At 58.6% G+C, this 14875-nt stretch overlaps 1 protein-coding gene across 1 annotated transcript; it reads right to left on the bottom strand.

Annotated features, from left to right (window-relative positions):
- Positions 1–6046: 6046 nt before the first annotated feature.
- Kptn (kaptin, actin binding protein) lies at positions 6047–13229 on the bottom strand. Its single transcript, XM_076838164.1, has 12 exons — positions 12935–13229; positions 12520–12602; positions 12332–12416; positions 12198–12252; positions 10801–10876; positions 10618–10691; positions 10153–10262; positions 10007–10084; positions 9224–9299; positions 8497–8632; positions 8235–8417; positions 6047–6465 (listed from the first exon to the last, which is right to left on the bottom strand). Exons 1-12 carry the CDS (start codon positions 13155–13157, stop codon positions 6337–6339), a joined length of 1308 nt encoding a protein of 435 aa, XP_076694279.1. The 5' UTR covers positions 13158–13229; the 3' UTR covers positions 6047–6336.
- Between the last annotated feature and the right edge of the window lie 1646 nt (positions 13230–14875).

Here is a 14875-nt window from a genome sequence, read left to right as displayed (position 1 = left end):
AGACACAGGGGACACAGAGACCCGAGGGGGAGGCCCGGAAGACCCCTGAGCGAGCGTGGGCAGGAAGCTGGCCTGAGCCCTGGGGCCTGCACCATGCACCCTGAGCCTCAGCGACTCCATTCCTGGGAACCTACCCAAGAGAGAGAGGCCCGTGTGTCCACCAAGAGGCACCTGCGGGAGTCTTCATGGCAGCTCGTCTACAGCAGCACAGTCCTGAAACAGCCCAGGCGCCAGTCAGCAGCTGACAGAAGCCCCTCGAGAAGGCCCGTGGAATAGTATACAGCACCAGAAAGGAGGGGACGTGGGTAGGGGTGACAACACCACAAAGCCCTTGAGGAAGCGACAGATGGCGGGAGCTGGGCACGGAAGGAGCCCTGTGGGCCTGTTGGTCTCAGGTGGGGCTGGGCAGGGGCTGTGGAGCCTCCCTCCTGTGACACGGTCCCTGGGTGTCGGTGCTGCGCCTCTCCCCAAGCTCTGTAGGCCGCCCAGCTCCTCAGCAGTGGAGGCACCGGGACCTGAGCTGGTTTGTGCCATTCGTGGGCACGGGGTCCTTCTGACCGCCTCCCTGGCCTGGTCTGTGCTTTGGGAAGCCATTTCTTTTTTTTTTTTTTTTTTTTTTAGAATTTTTTTAATATTTATTTTTTATTTTCAGCAGACACAACATCTTTGTTTGTATGTGGTGCTGAGGATCGAACCCGGGCCGCACGCATGCCAGGCGAGCAGGCTACCGCTTGAGCCACATCCCCAGCCCCATTGGGAAGCCATTTCTGCGTCATGTGCGGGTCTCCTAGAGACACCTGTTAGATTAGGTCCTCTGCTCAGGACCCTCCGGGGCTTCCTCTGGCCTCTCAGGTCCTGCACGTCCTGCCTCCCCTGGCCTCGCCCTCTTGCCCAGAGTGCACCAGCCACACTGCCCCTCCCCACTGTTCCTGGGATACACCAGACCAGTCTGCTCCCCAGGGCCTTTGCACCTGCTCTCCCCTTTCCCGGGACACTCTTCTCCACTCATCACAAGCCTTGCACCCTCTTCCTTCAGGTATCCACTCTGACGTCACCTAACTGGACACTCAATCCAGAATGACACCACCCCCTTGGGGGACTCCCCATCCATTTCACAGATGAGAAGCTCAAGGCTCAGAGGTTAAATAACCTGCCCAAAGTCACCCAGCACCAACTCTGTGGCTCCCAGGCTCTCTCTCCAAGAGGGGCTCCGAGCCTGAGTGCCTCTGCCCCACCCTCATGTTGCCATGGTAACCCAGTGCCTATAAATGGAGGAGGGAGGGAGGGAGGGAGGGAGAGAGGGAGGGAGGGAGAGAGGGAGGGAGGGAGGGAGGGAGGTGTCATCTGAGCCTCCACCCTCTCAGACCCCTCTCTCTGCCATCAGCCTTAAGTCTCCCAGTAACTTCCAATTCTGTCTAAAAAGTTCCTCTGGGAGTCTAACCCACAGCCTGCCCCCAACTCACACCCACATACCATGGGCTGGGAGCTGGCTCCTGTGGGGGAGGGAGGCAGAATGTTGGCAGAACTTCTCCAAAGGAGGGGGGGTTTAGGCAGGGGCGGGGAGAGGGGTGATCCTTAAAGGGCCACCACACAATTAGTCCCCTCAACAAGGCCCCTAATGATACATCTAATTAGCAGCCCCCTAATTAGCAACGACTTAGGCATAATTACAGGCCCACCAGGATCCAGAGCAAACACTTAAGCTTGTTCCTTCCTCCCTCCACTTTGCCTTCCAGGAGAAACGGGCCACCTGAGAGTGAGAATCCTCTAACACATTAACTCCCTTTCTCTGGGAGGGAGCTGCGGCCTGGGAAGTCTTCCCCCAAGTCTAACCACCAGTCTCTGTTGCTGCAGCCCTCAAGGGAGACCAGGGTCAGAGCAGGATGCCAGGATGCGTGCTCAAGCCCCCTCCTTTCAGGGCTGGCAAGGCAGCCTCCCCAAGGCTTTCCTGCTGCCCGGTTCCCTCTCACTGGGGCCTGGGGAGGAGACTGGAAGAGAAAGCACTAGATAAATATTTGTGAAATGATGACCCCTGCAGCTGGGGCTCCCGCCTCCTCCAGCAGCGGCCCTGGAACCTGATCTGCTGCGACGGGCGCAGGGCAACAGGATCGCCTGGGCCAGAGGGGGTGGGGCAGGTAGCAGGCACCTTCTCTGGGCCCCAGGGAGGGGGCAGCATCTCCCGGTCACCTCTTCCTGGCCTCGGCCTCCTGGGCCTGTGGCCAGCTGGGTCAGTGGTGAGCGCCCCAGTTCCTGCTCATCCGCCTGGAGGGGTGCTGGGTGAGTGCAGGCCTAGGGGCAGGTGGGCCTGGTGACCGGTGGGACCTCTGGGGTCCCTCACCTGCCCAGAGAGTGGGCGGGGCCAGGCAGGGTTCCTCCAGCTGGCCCTGGGAGGACTGTGCGGATTCTACCTGAGCTCCTCACTGCCCCCAGGGCCCAGGCTCTCCTGCACACCGCATCCCAGCTGGGGACCACACACACCAGCTCCACACACCAAGGGCTCGGCCAAGCCGGGGGCAGAGCAGAGATGGAGAGTCCTAGCCCGGTGACCTCTCAAGCCATCTGGAGTCCCCACACGGCACTGTCACGATGGCCGGGGACTTCACTTGCAGCCAGGAAGGAGGTGGACACACGGGCACATATGGTTCCATGCCAGCTCCAGCCATGGGCTCAGACCTCCCCGTGGTCACCCACTCTCGCCCACCTTCACCAGAGTCCCGTCCCTCCAAGAAGGAAGAGGACGTCTGGGCCTCTGGACTCAGAGGGATCCTCTCAAAGTCCCCAGGAGGTGTCCGGAAAGCCCTTGCAATCCAGCCTACTGACCAGTCTGAGACAGGCATGCCACAAGAGGGATGGGGTGAGACTATAGGAAGGACTGGCATGACCTGAGCCAACACGGAGTGCTATGCCTGGAATAAGAAAGTCACTCAGCAGTTGGCAAAAGAATGAATAAGTCCAGAACTGGACAAACAGCAAGAGGCATGGAAGTTAGACTGGAAGGACTGGTCCAGTTTATTCGAAGAGGAAAGGAAAGGTTTGAAAAAGAAAGAACTACTCCGTCCAATCTCTACTACAAAGGTTGCAGGTTAGACTGCAGGAAGGACCAGCCTCTGAGTGCCAGCAACAAGGCAGGGGAGGGGCTTTGCTTGGGGAGAGATGGGGCGGATGCCGCTAGGAGGATGGGAAGGAGCTCCGCTGGAGAAGGGCGTGGAGTTGGGGGGCTCCAGGCCTGCTGGGGGCCACTCTGCGGGGGACCGTCTTCCCCCAGGTCCCCTGCCAGGGGCGGAGGCAAAGGTGTGTAGGAGGAGTAACCGGCTCCCAGGGCGAGAAGGAACAGAGACAGGGAGACAGGGAGACAGGGAGACAGAGCGGCAGGCAGGCGGGAGACAGATGACGAACAGACCTACAGACAGACGGACAGAGCCCGGGACCGCCGGACCCGAGAGGCTGAGGCAGAGATGGCGCAAGAGGTGGCGGCGAACCCGAGGACTTGAAGTCGTCGCGGGGAGCCCGCGGACCCGCCGGGGGACGGAGTGCGCGGCAGACGGGGACGCCGGGAGAGGCGCGGGGACCCCGGGGGCGCGCCAGGCACGGGAAGGCGGCGACTGCGGCCGGGGGCCCCGGGGCCCCTGCCCACCCCCGTCCCCGCCCGGCGCGCAGCCCGGCCCCGGGAGCCCCAGGGAACTCCCCCGCGTCCCCACCGCGCACCTGGGGGCCGCGTCTGCTCCCACGCCCCGCGCTCGGTCGCTTACCTGCGCCCACGGCCTGGGCAGGTGCCCCGGGCTGGGCTGGCCGCGGTGGGCGACTCCGCCAGCGGGAGAGGAGCGAGAGGCGCCGCGACTGGCGAGGGACCGAGCAGGCAGCAGGGGAGGGGGCGGGGGCGGGGAGGGGGCCGGAGGGAGGAGCCGGCGAGGGCGGGGCGGGGCGGGGCCGGGCGGGGAGGGGGGAGGCCGGGAGCGGAGGCAGCCCGAGCCTCCGACCCAGACTCCGGGTTCAGCACCAGAGGCCAGGGACAGCAGCGGAGGGCGCTGTCTGCGCGTCTGAGAGGCGACCCGTCCTCTCCAGCGCGCGCAGTCTCCGGCCCATACATGGGCCCAGATGCAAAGCAGCTACAAATAGTCACGGGCCTCGAGGGGGGGCAAGAATGTTGGGCCAGTCGGTCTAAATTTGCACAGGGCGCCTGCGCAGTAACCCCAACAAAGAAGGCCAGAAACAACCACAAAGGCACTCATTAATAATAATAACAGGGCGGCAATTCACACAGCCCTACCACGTGCCGGGCACTGCGAGGACATGTTTATGAGGCCTGCCACTCGTCCACACTGCCGCCGCCGCCGCCGAGTCTGGAGCAGATGCTACCATCGGCTCCATCTCCCAGGCAGGGAAACTGAGGCGGGGGGCGGTGAAATGCAGCTCTGGGCTCCGTGTCCTCAAGCCACGCGCTGCACCGCTGAGGCTGGGGCAAGAGATCAGGAAACTATTTGTTTAAAAAATGAAAAAGAAATCAGGAAGCAAACCGCCAAGGCCCAGGAGGTGGCCCTGGCTCCTGGGATGTCAGTGCTCCGGCCCTGGAGTGGACACACAGGCACACGCCCTGCCGCACGTGCACAGACCCAGCCACCACTGCTCACGGCTGCCTCTCCCCACGGCCCTCTCCGAACCTCCCAGAGCAGGAGGTGATGGCTGTGCACCAGGCCCCGGTGCTGGGTCTCTGCAGGTGGCGGCAGGGGAGGAAGCCGCTCATGCCAGTGCCCGTGTCCACTGCCTGTCCTGGCGAGCCAGCCTTGGGCCTTCTGCCAGGAGGAGAGAATCCAGCTCCCTGCAACTCCCCACGCTGGGCCTGGCTTCTGGGAGACCCGTCAGGGGATGGAGTTTGCCGGGATGAAGGCAGGGAGGCTCCTATCTCCCACAATGTAGAGACTGGAGGCTGGGCCTGGTCCCTCCGGCTGGTGGTCAGATTTATGGGAGGATTTCCATGGCCAGAGGCAGAGACAGATGGTTTACATGACCATGATGCTGCACCCCCACCACACACAGGAGCAGGCGTCCCACCCAAGTCCAAGTCCAAGTCCCAGTCTGGAGCCTGCTCAGGAACCACCCCACCCCCACCCCGCTGACCCGGATTCTATTCCTGGCCTGTGGTGGGGGAGGGCAGGCCTGCTTCCTCACTCATCTCCTGCCTTCTGCCTTCCATGGTCCTTGGGAGGCAGACTCTGGTTCCTTCTCCTGGGTGCCTGTGCGCACCTCCAAGTCCTGGGCTTCTCATACTAGGTCTGACCTCAGCCTCTACAGTACGGTGCACCCTGGGTTCTGTCTGTTTTTCACCTCAGTATTCTCCACTGGGATCTAAACTCTATTACTGCCAGCCACAGTGATGCACAACTGCAAACCCAGGGGCTGGGGAGGCTGGGGCAGGAGGACTCAGTTTGAGTCCAGCCTCAGAAACTTAGCAAGACCATGTCTCAAAAGAAAAAATAAAAAGGGCTGGGATGTAGCTCAGTGGTAGTGCCACAAACAAAACGAAAACCAAACCGCAGTTTCGTTCTGCTGGGCCCTAACCCAGGCCCTTTGCACATTTTTTTGAGGGGTCCAACCCCAGTATGATTCACAGGGGCCTAGTCTCACACCCTCTGCGGCAACTTGACAACGTTCTCCCCCAAGAATTCCTCCCACCACAGTCTCTCCATGGAGTCTCACCCCAGATCTAGACCCTACCACTGGGGTCCTCAGTCATCCTGACTGAGAGCTAAACTGTTCAACCTCAGACCAGTCCACAAGGGCAAACCTCCGCCACTTGCAGGGTCTAACCTCAGACCCCTCATCTTACCCAGTGCTCCACAGTGGCTTGGTTCCCACTTTCTTGCTGGGGTCTAGCCTCAGTTTTCTCCTTTATGGTCTACACTGGGATCTAATCTCTGTCCTGTTTCTGAGTCTAAACTTGGATTCTCTTGTCCTTAAAACCTCCTCCCTTGATTTTTCTAGGTGACTCCAGCATCCACAGAGCCTGGCATACAGTAGGTGCTTAAAAAATGCTTGCCATACAAAAGAATGAAGTCGACTGTGAAAGCTTTGTTTCTCTGGACACATGACCAGTGCTCAGTGCAGTGGAGATGGCGGGTGGGATCGCCCATTTCCCGCTGGGGATGCCGAGGCACAGACAGAGGGGCTAGCCTGGGTCACAGGGCTCGTGGGGAAAAGCCAGAGCAGAGACTCAGGGCTGTCCCACCAGGGGACCTGGGGAGACCACACTCTTCTTGGGACACCTCCTCCCATCAATGGCTGGAGATGTGTCTCATGAACTGCTCCAGGTGTAAGAAGAATGAACCGACAGGTAGGTGCTCAGGAGGCCGGGGGCTCTGCAGGCCCTGGGCCCGACCTGTCCCCAAGCCCCCGTGGCCGCTGTCTCCTCTGTTCTACTTGACGCCGAAGCCGGGTCAGGACCAGCTCAGAGGCCTGGATGAGGCTGTGCTGTGGGGAGAGGAGGAGGAGGAGGGCCAGCTGAGACAAAGCAGGGAATGCACCTAGACCACCGCTGGGCAGTGTGGACTGGACACCCAAGAGCCAGCAGGGCACAGAGCGCAGACTTCAGGGTGTGGGGAAGAAGGAATTTCTGAGACAGGATGAAGGCTAGACCCAGAGAGAAGGCCTCAAGTGCATTCCAGTGGGAAGGACAGGCCGAGACCCAAAAGTAGGGGAGCAGGCCAGAAATCAGTGGAAGGGTCAGAGATGGGTCAAAATAAAAGCAGACAACACTACAAAGGGAGTGAGTCCGATTACTAGAGGCTCAATGACCCTGGAGAGGCGAAGGTGAAACCCTAACAGCAAAAGACAGGTCAACAAGGCAAAGCAGCCACAGATCCAAGGGGAAGAGAGAGGCTCTATTAACACACGAGGGCCAGGGTTAGACCTCAGCAGCTGGGAGAGAGGAGCAGACAGCTGGAGTCAAATGCTTAAGTAGACTGTGATGAGGGTGACTGGCAGCGAGGTCACAGTAAAAGGATGTCCTTTCACCCACAATCAGACCACAGTCTTTTCCACTGGGGTCTAACCTCAGACCTCTCTAGTGGGGTTTATGTCCTTGGCATTCGGGTCTAACCGCAGCCTCTCTCCTGGCTCTGAGTCTCCATGGTGGTCTAACCTCAGGACCCATCTGCTAATATCAAGCATCTCCACTGGAGCCTAACCATCTAAACCCCATTTTCCTGAGACCTCACTTTGTCCTGCCCAAGGTGGTCCAACCTCAGATTTCCCACCGGAAGCTCACTCTATCTTCTCCTGGGGCTTAATCTAGAACATTCTGGAAGGATTAGCCTGTGGGAAAAGGCCCAAGGAAGACTCCAGCAGCAGAGGGGAGAGCCAGAGGAGAACCCAGGCTAGACCTGGGTCAGACGGGAGGGAAGGAGAGAGCACGGGTAAGGTGGGCAAGGTAGGGCACAGCCTCAAAGGTGGGGTGATGGTCAGCAGAAGGTCAAGGCTAGACCAGAGCAGGGGAAGCTACATTGCAATGGAGGGTCCAAGGCTGGACCACGGGCCTTTTCCATGGGTGGATGGTGGACCAGGACAGGTGGAAAGGCACTAGGCTGCTGTGCGAGGGTCAGAGATCAGAGGTCAGTGGGAGGTCAGAGCACAGTGGCTGCGTGCCCGGAGCTGCTGCAGCAGGCAGATGGAGGTCACGCTGCAGGGCAGGGTAAGAAGTCGGACGTGGAAGTCGATGCCACCAGCAATTGGCAGTTAGCCACAGCCAGTGCCGCGGGGACCAGTGGAGGAGAAAGGGCTGCCTAGGTGAGGCAGGTGAGTCCCGCAGACACAGGGGCAGAGGCTCTGGTGCAGGGGAAGACTCAGGTTGGCCCACGGTGGGCAGCGCTGAGGCTCACCACAGAGAAGGGCAGCGAGGCAGAGCTCAAGGAGGGACTGTGGGGGTGGGGAGGCCCCTGGAGGCTGAGGGGAGCTGGGGCGGGCGGGTAACCTCCTCCCCCAGGAGGGGCCCACCCAGCTGCTGTGAGTGTCCTCCTGGCCAACAGGGACGCCTCTCCCCGGAGGTGGCCTCAGCAGTGAACCCCACGGGAAGGGGAGAAACCAGCACTCATGCTCCCCCCGGGCCAGGCTGAGGCCTGACCCCTCCCCAGCGTCCCGTCCTGCCTCCCTGATGCCTGCGAGGACCCTGTGGGAACAGGCCTGGTCCCACAGGTGTGCGGACCCTCCGTGGGCCCCGTGCCCAGCCCTGGCCTGCGAGTTACCTGCAGGATGTGCATGCCTTTCAAGGAGACCACGGCCAGCTCCTGCAGCCCGTCGCCTGTCAGGTCCACGTGAGCCATGGCCAGCAGGGGGCTCGAGAAGCTCCGCCGCCATAGCAGCTGGAAGCCAGGGGTGGCCCCCGGCAGCCCCGACTCAGGGCCGCGGTACTTATAGCAGAGCAGCTCCTGTGGCGGGAGGCAAGGTCACAGGCTGAGGGGGGCGCAGGGACATGGGGGCACAGCAGTCCCAGTCCGCATGTCCCACCTGTCCATAGGTGGCCACCAGGACTTCCGGTTGTCCATCTAGATCCACATCAGTGACCAGGCCACAGAGGACGCTGTCAAACTGGTCACTGCCAGGCAGGAGAAGCTGGTCTTCAAGGCCCCGGTTCAGCAGGTCCCTGAGGACCAGCCCAGCATCAGCTGGTCACTGACCTGTGCCCCTCAGGGTGTCTGCCTCCCAACTCTGCAGGCCAGGCCACCTCACACCCAAGAGGAGGCCCCGTGCTCCTCCTGGGGATTCACACGCCCCGTCCCCAGTCTGGACACCCACGCTCTCCCCACAGAGCCTGGATGGCTTGGCCCTGGCTCGGGTACTTCCCATCCATCGTGGTGTGCCAGAGCTGGCTGTGTTGGCCCATGGGGGTGGACGGGGCTTTCAGATGCTCTGGTCTCCTGCTGGGGTGCCTGCCCCACTCCACGGTGGGGGCACTGACCCCATGGAAACTGGCAGGTGTCACAGATGCAGCCTGCCCAGGTGTGTGGGAAAACACTTGCTGGAACACTCCCTGGCCCACCCTCTCCAGGGCTGGGCATCTCTGCCCACCCGAGGCCTCTGTCACTCTCTACAGGACGTACACACTCACAGTGCCCTTCCTGGGTCACCAACAGCTTCACCTGCCCAGCCCTGACCAGCCTCACCCAGAGGGTCCTCCTGCTGAGGAAGACAAAGGTGGGTCGCGGGGTCAGGCCACCCCTGCCCAGGCCCTCACCGGTACACCACTGCCGGCTCCAGCATGCTGACCACGAGCACGCTGCACGCCTCCTGCCGCGGCTGGTCCGGGGCCTCTGCAGAAGGAACGGGAGTGGTGGGGGGTCTGTGGGGACAGGTTCCTCCCCACACCCCGTCCCCCTCGGTGAGAGGAACACCAGTTAGGTCTCAAAGAAGACAGGAGGTTAGAGGCTGGACCATAAGAGAAATGACGGAGGTCGGTACTACAGGGAAGAGCGGGTGTTAGATGGCCACGTGAGGGGCCTGAGGTTCGACCCAGCAGAGAGACCGGTCCCTGAGGGTCGTGGAGAACACCAGGTGGCGGGGGGCGAGTAAGGGCCAACCCCAAACGGCACAGGGGCCAAAGAAACGCCATCAAGGCCAGATGGGTCAAGGAACAGGAAGAGACCAACGCACGGGGGTTGACGGTTCCATCCTGAGTGGTGGGACAGCAGTCGGTTCGCAGACGTAGAAAGGACAGAACGGGGGATGCGAGTACGTCACCAAGGGAAGAGTGAGGGTCAGACCACAGAGGGAATGGTGCAGCTCAACCCCAGGGCAAAAGTCTAGGTCAGACCAAAGCACGGAGAGCAGAGGTGCCCAGCGGAGAAGACCTGCGCTAGGCTACGTGGGCAGGAGGGGAGGGGAGGGGCACGCCATTGGGAGGGCTGGACAGGGTGCGGAGGGAGGGATGGGGTCTGACACCCCGGATGGGGGAACCAACTCGGGTGGGGGAGCTGAACCTGCGGAGTTGCCTCCCCTGGTCCCTGTGCCCTGAGCTCACCCTCGGGGGCCGTGAGGCTGAACACGATCACTCGGGAGATGGGGCCGTCCTGCAGGACTGTCCACATGTGCAGCACCTCTGCATGGAGAGCAAGGACTCAGGGCTCTGCCCCAGTTCCCAGCCCTGGCGCACGGCCTGGCCCTCACCTTGACTCCGCTGGTCCACGTGGGCGACACGGACATAGCCACTCTGACAGCCGAGAGCTGAGAGGCGCCGGGATGTGCCAGGGAGGTTGTGGACATCAAGCCAGAGGACACTGGTTGGCGGGTGGATGGACAGACAGATGGACAGCACAGAGGGACCATCAGTGGCTCCCAGCACCCACCCCTCCCTGCAGCACCCGGATAGCAATCTAATTTGCAAGTCGTGATCCCCACTGCCCAATGCTCCGGGGCCAATCCCCATCATCTGATTACAGGGTCCACCTCCTGTTCTCTCTGGGGTCACCACTGTTGGTCAGTTTCCCTGGGGGCCACACCTTGCCTTTTCTGAGCTTTGCCTGCTGCTCAGTTTCTCTAGGATCCCCTGTTGTCCTTAAAGGCAATTCCCACCACTGTCTTCTCTGAGGTTCCAGCCGAGGTCCCTACTGGCTTTTCTGGGGCCCATCCTACCTACTGGTCAGGTTCGTGAGCTCTGGGAAGAGGTTCTCCACGGGCTGTTCTTCAAACTGATGCAGACCTTCATTCTGGGGGAACACGATCCACCCAGGTTCCTGGAGTCAGCCACCAGCCTCCGGCATCCCCCACCCAGAGCCAGCCCACGGGGAACCCTGGCAGGGTGTGTTGGTGCCTCACCTCCTTGTAGAGATGGATGGCTGGGTCATTCCCGCTCAGGAGAAACACAGTCTCCAGCTGATCCCCAACCTGGACCCTGCAAGCAGACAAATCGAGAAAATAGAAGGACCTGAGTGTGGCTGAGTCCAGACGTTTTGGATCCTCTTGGCAGAAATCCTTGCTTGTAAGAACCCTCACATTCAGATGGCAGACCCAGACTAGAATCTCAGACTTCAGCTCTTAGTACCTGTCTCTGTGAAGTGCAGACCTGCAGGAGCCAGCCCTCTCAGAAGCTCAGAGCCACCCAACTGTGGTGCTGCCCCATCTCAGCACCACAGAAACTCACGCCAGCACCTCCCATTCCTGGGGCCCTCCCCGGCTGGAATTTTCTCTCTGGAATGGAACTGCAGAACCTTAAAACACTGAGGTTCTTCAATCTGGAAGCCCAGGATTCCAGAAGTTGTTTATTGTTTTCTCTGAAAGACTAGGGCTTTTAGAAATTGTCATGGTGGGTATCTAGTCTCGTGGAACGTGTGGATCATCCAAACCCTAGCATCTAGAACATGGCTGAGTTTGAATCTTCAGTTTTAGAACTTTTATCTGCTAGACACAGGTTTGCAAACCAGGACCTGCAGACCAAAACCAACCCACTTCCTGTTTTTGCAAATAAAGTTTTATTGGAACACAGTCGTGCTCATTCATTTGCACAGTTATCAACAGCTACTCTCCTGCAACAATGGCAGAACTGAGTAGTTGTGACAGGAACTTGTCCGCAAAACCTAATATTTTACTATATGGGTCTTCACAGAAGTTTGCAAAAATACAGTTTTCCAACCCTTATGTTAGAACACCGGTATTCTACAAGCCCCAGAGTGGAATCCACATAGTTGCGAACACTAGAACTTTGAGATTCTACATGGTCTATGTTTCATCTGCTTGTAACATGAGAATGTTAGAAACCTTATACAGAATCTCAGAAGATGCTGGCATCCATAAAACTGTAGAACTTTCACACCTTGGAATCTTTGAGCTTACAACTCTATAAAACTTAGCATCTTTGATCCTGGGGATGTCAGAATCTAGAACCTCAGAACCTGCTAATTCCTGATGTTTACAGCATAGGTGCTCAATGAGCTCTCTCAGGTAATCTTCTTCAGGGTTGAGAAAGTGGTGGCCCCTGGCTGTCTGGTCCACATTCACCTTAGAAGCATACTGTCCATGGGCAGGTGTGTGGTCTCCAGCTGGCTACTGCCCCTACCACACCCCATGCCCTCCCTCCCCGCTGTGCTGAACCTCTCTGGCCTCAATGGCACTTTGGTTTCCAGTCCTTGATTGACTATAACCCTTTTGTTTTCCAGATGGGGAAACAGACTCCCACTGACACGGGTCTGAGACCCCAAGTGCCCAGGGACACTCACTCTGTGTGACACAGCTGGAAAGGTGTGAACTGAAGCTCCAGGTTCAGGCAGCTCTCTGTAGGAAGACACAGGCAGATGGGCACCCCACACTTGCCAGGCCCCCCTCCCACCCTCCAGTTCCCAGCCTCACTCACGCGCAATGGAGTCGAGGTTGAATTCAGAGCCAGGCTCATAGTCGCAATAAATGTTAAGAAAGGGGCAGCCCTTGTCCCCTGAATCCTGGGGAAGGAAACTGGCTTCAGGGGTAGCAGGAGGGATTTTGGGAAGGCACGATGGCTGGTGTGTAAGGAGGGTGTGGGTAGGTGGAGGGTGCTCTGGGTACCTTGATGAAAGTGATTCCTACAACCAGGCCCTGTTTCGGGGGTGACTTGTTGAAGGTGTCGATGGAGACAATCTCTGCATCCACTGGAAGGGGACAGTGAAAATGTCACTGTTGGACAGACTTGAGACTCCTGGTACCACCAATCACAGCGACTTCTGACCACCGCAATTATAGGTCTGAGAGAGTCCTGACCATCACTATCTGACTACTAGGTACCAGTATCTTGACCTTTGCTTTAGGAATCCTGAACCCTACCCACTTTCAAGCCCCTATTATCCCTGCCCCTGACCCCAGTGATAATCAACCTCGACTCCGTTCAGTCACCCAGTCTCCCATCGTGGTGACCCGGCTCCAACAGAGCCTCAGAAGCCTCAACACCACGTTCCACGCCCCCAAGCTCCATGGCGCCACGCACCGGGGATGTAGTTGAACTGCAGCTCCTTGGCCACCGGCCGGATTTTCTGTCGGAGGTCTTGGTAGCGGAAGCCGAGCACCTTGCCTTTAAGGGTGGCGGCGAGGAGCTCCCCGCGTCCACCCGCGCCGCCGGCCAGCCCGTACACATTGCTCTGCGACGAGAAACGCGTGAAGCTGTCCTCGCGCAGCGGGCAGGGTCCCGCGGCCACGGCCGCCTCCCCCATCACGCCCCTCCGCAGCCTCTGCCGCGGACCACTGTTCTCTACCTAATCCATCGGACGCCTGCCAGTCGCGCAGACGGATGACGTAAACAAACTGCGGACGTTGCCCTGTATCAAGATGGCGCCCACACCACTTTGTCCTATTGCGCTTGCGCGCTCTTCCTTTCCATTTCACCTGCAGGAAAGGGGCTGCAGGAGTGTAACCAAAGATGGTAGGTGGTGACCCTCGGCCCTTCCTTGTAGGCTGTGTGGAAGGTAGAATGAGAATCATCATAAAACTTAACATTGCCCTTCTGTGCCAGGAACAGTTACTCTGAGGGCATTCAACCTAACAATCTATTCAAAACTCACCAGCAGGCCGAGGTAGATACATCCACTCATATCTATTTTACAGATGGAGTTGAGGTACAGAGAGGTCAAGTAACTTGCTTATGACCACATAGCTATAAAGAACCAGTTAGGCCGAATGCAGTGGTGAGCGCCTGTAATCCCAGGGACTCAGGAGAATCGCAAGGCAAGAAGTTCAAGGTCAGCCTGGGCAATTTATTGAGGCCCTGTCTCAAAGTAGAAACTGAAAAGGGTTAGGGAAACAACTCAGTGGTAAAGCGCCCCTGGGTTGAATCCCCAGTATATATATCCCCCAAAAGCAGCAGCAGCACTGGAGCCCAAACAAGTTGGTGCTTTAATTCATTATTTTAACTATCATGTTCTTACCCTAAAACAGATCTATCAGGGTGGCACATAACCACCTCCTTTCTTGAATGCCACCCCGCTGACAGTCCGGTTGGCCATTCTTATGGGTGCCACACAACTATTCAGTGGGGCCAGTGGGTACCTTCCCCCTTTCATTCACTAAGCTTTCCCCCTGTGCCAGAATACCCTTTACAGATTTTACCCAGAAATTCCTTGCAAGAACCCTACGAAGAGATTTACATCCCAATTTACAAATAATGAAATTGAGGCTTGGGGACAGTACGTCGTTGGCTGATGGCCAGGGAATGGTGGTGACAGGATGTAAAATAGGTGTTTGAGGCCTCCAGGGGTTCTTGTTCACACTTTCTTGTCCCTAGGACAAGGTTTGGGGACCCTGTGTGCATCCATGTGTCATTTCCAGGAGACATGAGTTGGTCAGCTGTCCTGGCCACTTTGAGTGGCCTGTCATTCTCCCTGCAGAAAAGCTCCAGGAAGGTGGAGACTGCGTTTCCCTAGGCTCAGCCAAATTGCCAGCACCTGGAACACTAGGCCTGACTGAACAGGCAGCAGTACCTGTTCAGAACCACAGAGTGCATGCCAGGCCCTTCACCAAGTCCTGGGCGATTAGTACCTGAAGGACAGCACGTGGAAGTCCTCAAGGCAGGTGGACATGGAAATGGGGAAAAGAAAGCGGGTGGGCAACTCCAGACATTGGTAAGAGGTCCTAGGCGCAGCCCTGGGTGTGCACAGAGTGTGCCTTCTGCCTGGTACAGAGATGAGAAGCCTGAGTGAATGGGACACAGGGGCCAGTGTCCCCTTCCCATATGGCAGCCTGTGAACCTAGTTGTTGAGTGAATGAAAAACACATGAAGTTATGATGGCAAGTCAAAAACTGCCCCCTTCAAGTTTCCCCCCTGCTGCTCATTTGAACCACCCGTGGGGCTTCCCTAAGACCAACCCAGAGCAGGAGCCTCACTCAAACCCCGACTTAGTGTAGGCTGTGGCCCGAGGTGGAAGACGTTCAATGG

Source organism: Callospermophilus lateralis, chromosome 18, assembly GCF_048772815.1.
Source record: "Callospermophilus lateralis isolate mCalLat2 chromosome 18, mCalLat2.hap1, whole genome shotgun sequence".
Classification (NCBI taxonomy): Eukaryota; Metazoa; Chordata; class Mammalia; order Rodentia; family Sciuridae; genus Callospermophilus; species Callospermophilus lateralis.
The sequence above is the reverse complement of the archived record's forward strand: the minus strand, read 5'-3'. Positions and strand labels throughout refer to the sequence as shown.

Excerpts from the sequence above, each read along its gene's own strand:
- Kptn (XM_076838164.1), bottom strand. The coding sequence starts at position 13,157 with ATGGGGGAGGCGGCCGTGGCCGCGGGACCCTGCCCGCTGCGCGAGGAC. Across the intron at positions 12,253-12,331 it reads CAACCTCGACTCCATTGCGC|AGAGCTGCCTGAACCTGGAG; the intron begins GTGAGTGAGGCT and ends GTCTTCCTACAG. Across the intron at positions 10,263-10,617 it reads CTCACGAACCTGACCAGTAG|TGTCCTCTGGCTTGATGTCC; the intron begins GTAGGATGGGCC and ends CCCGCCAACCAG.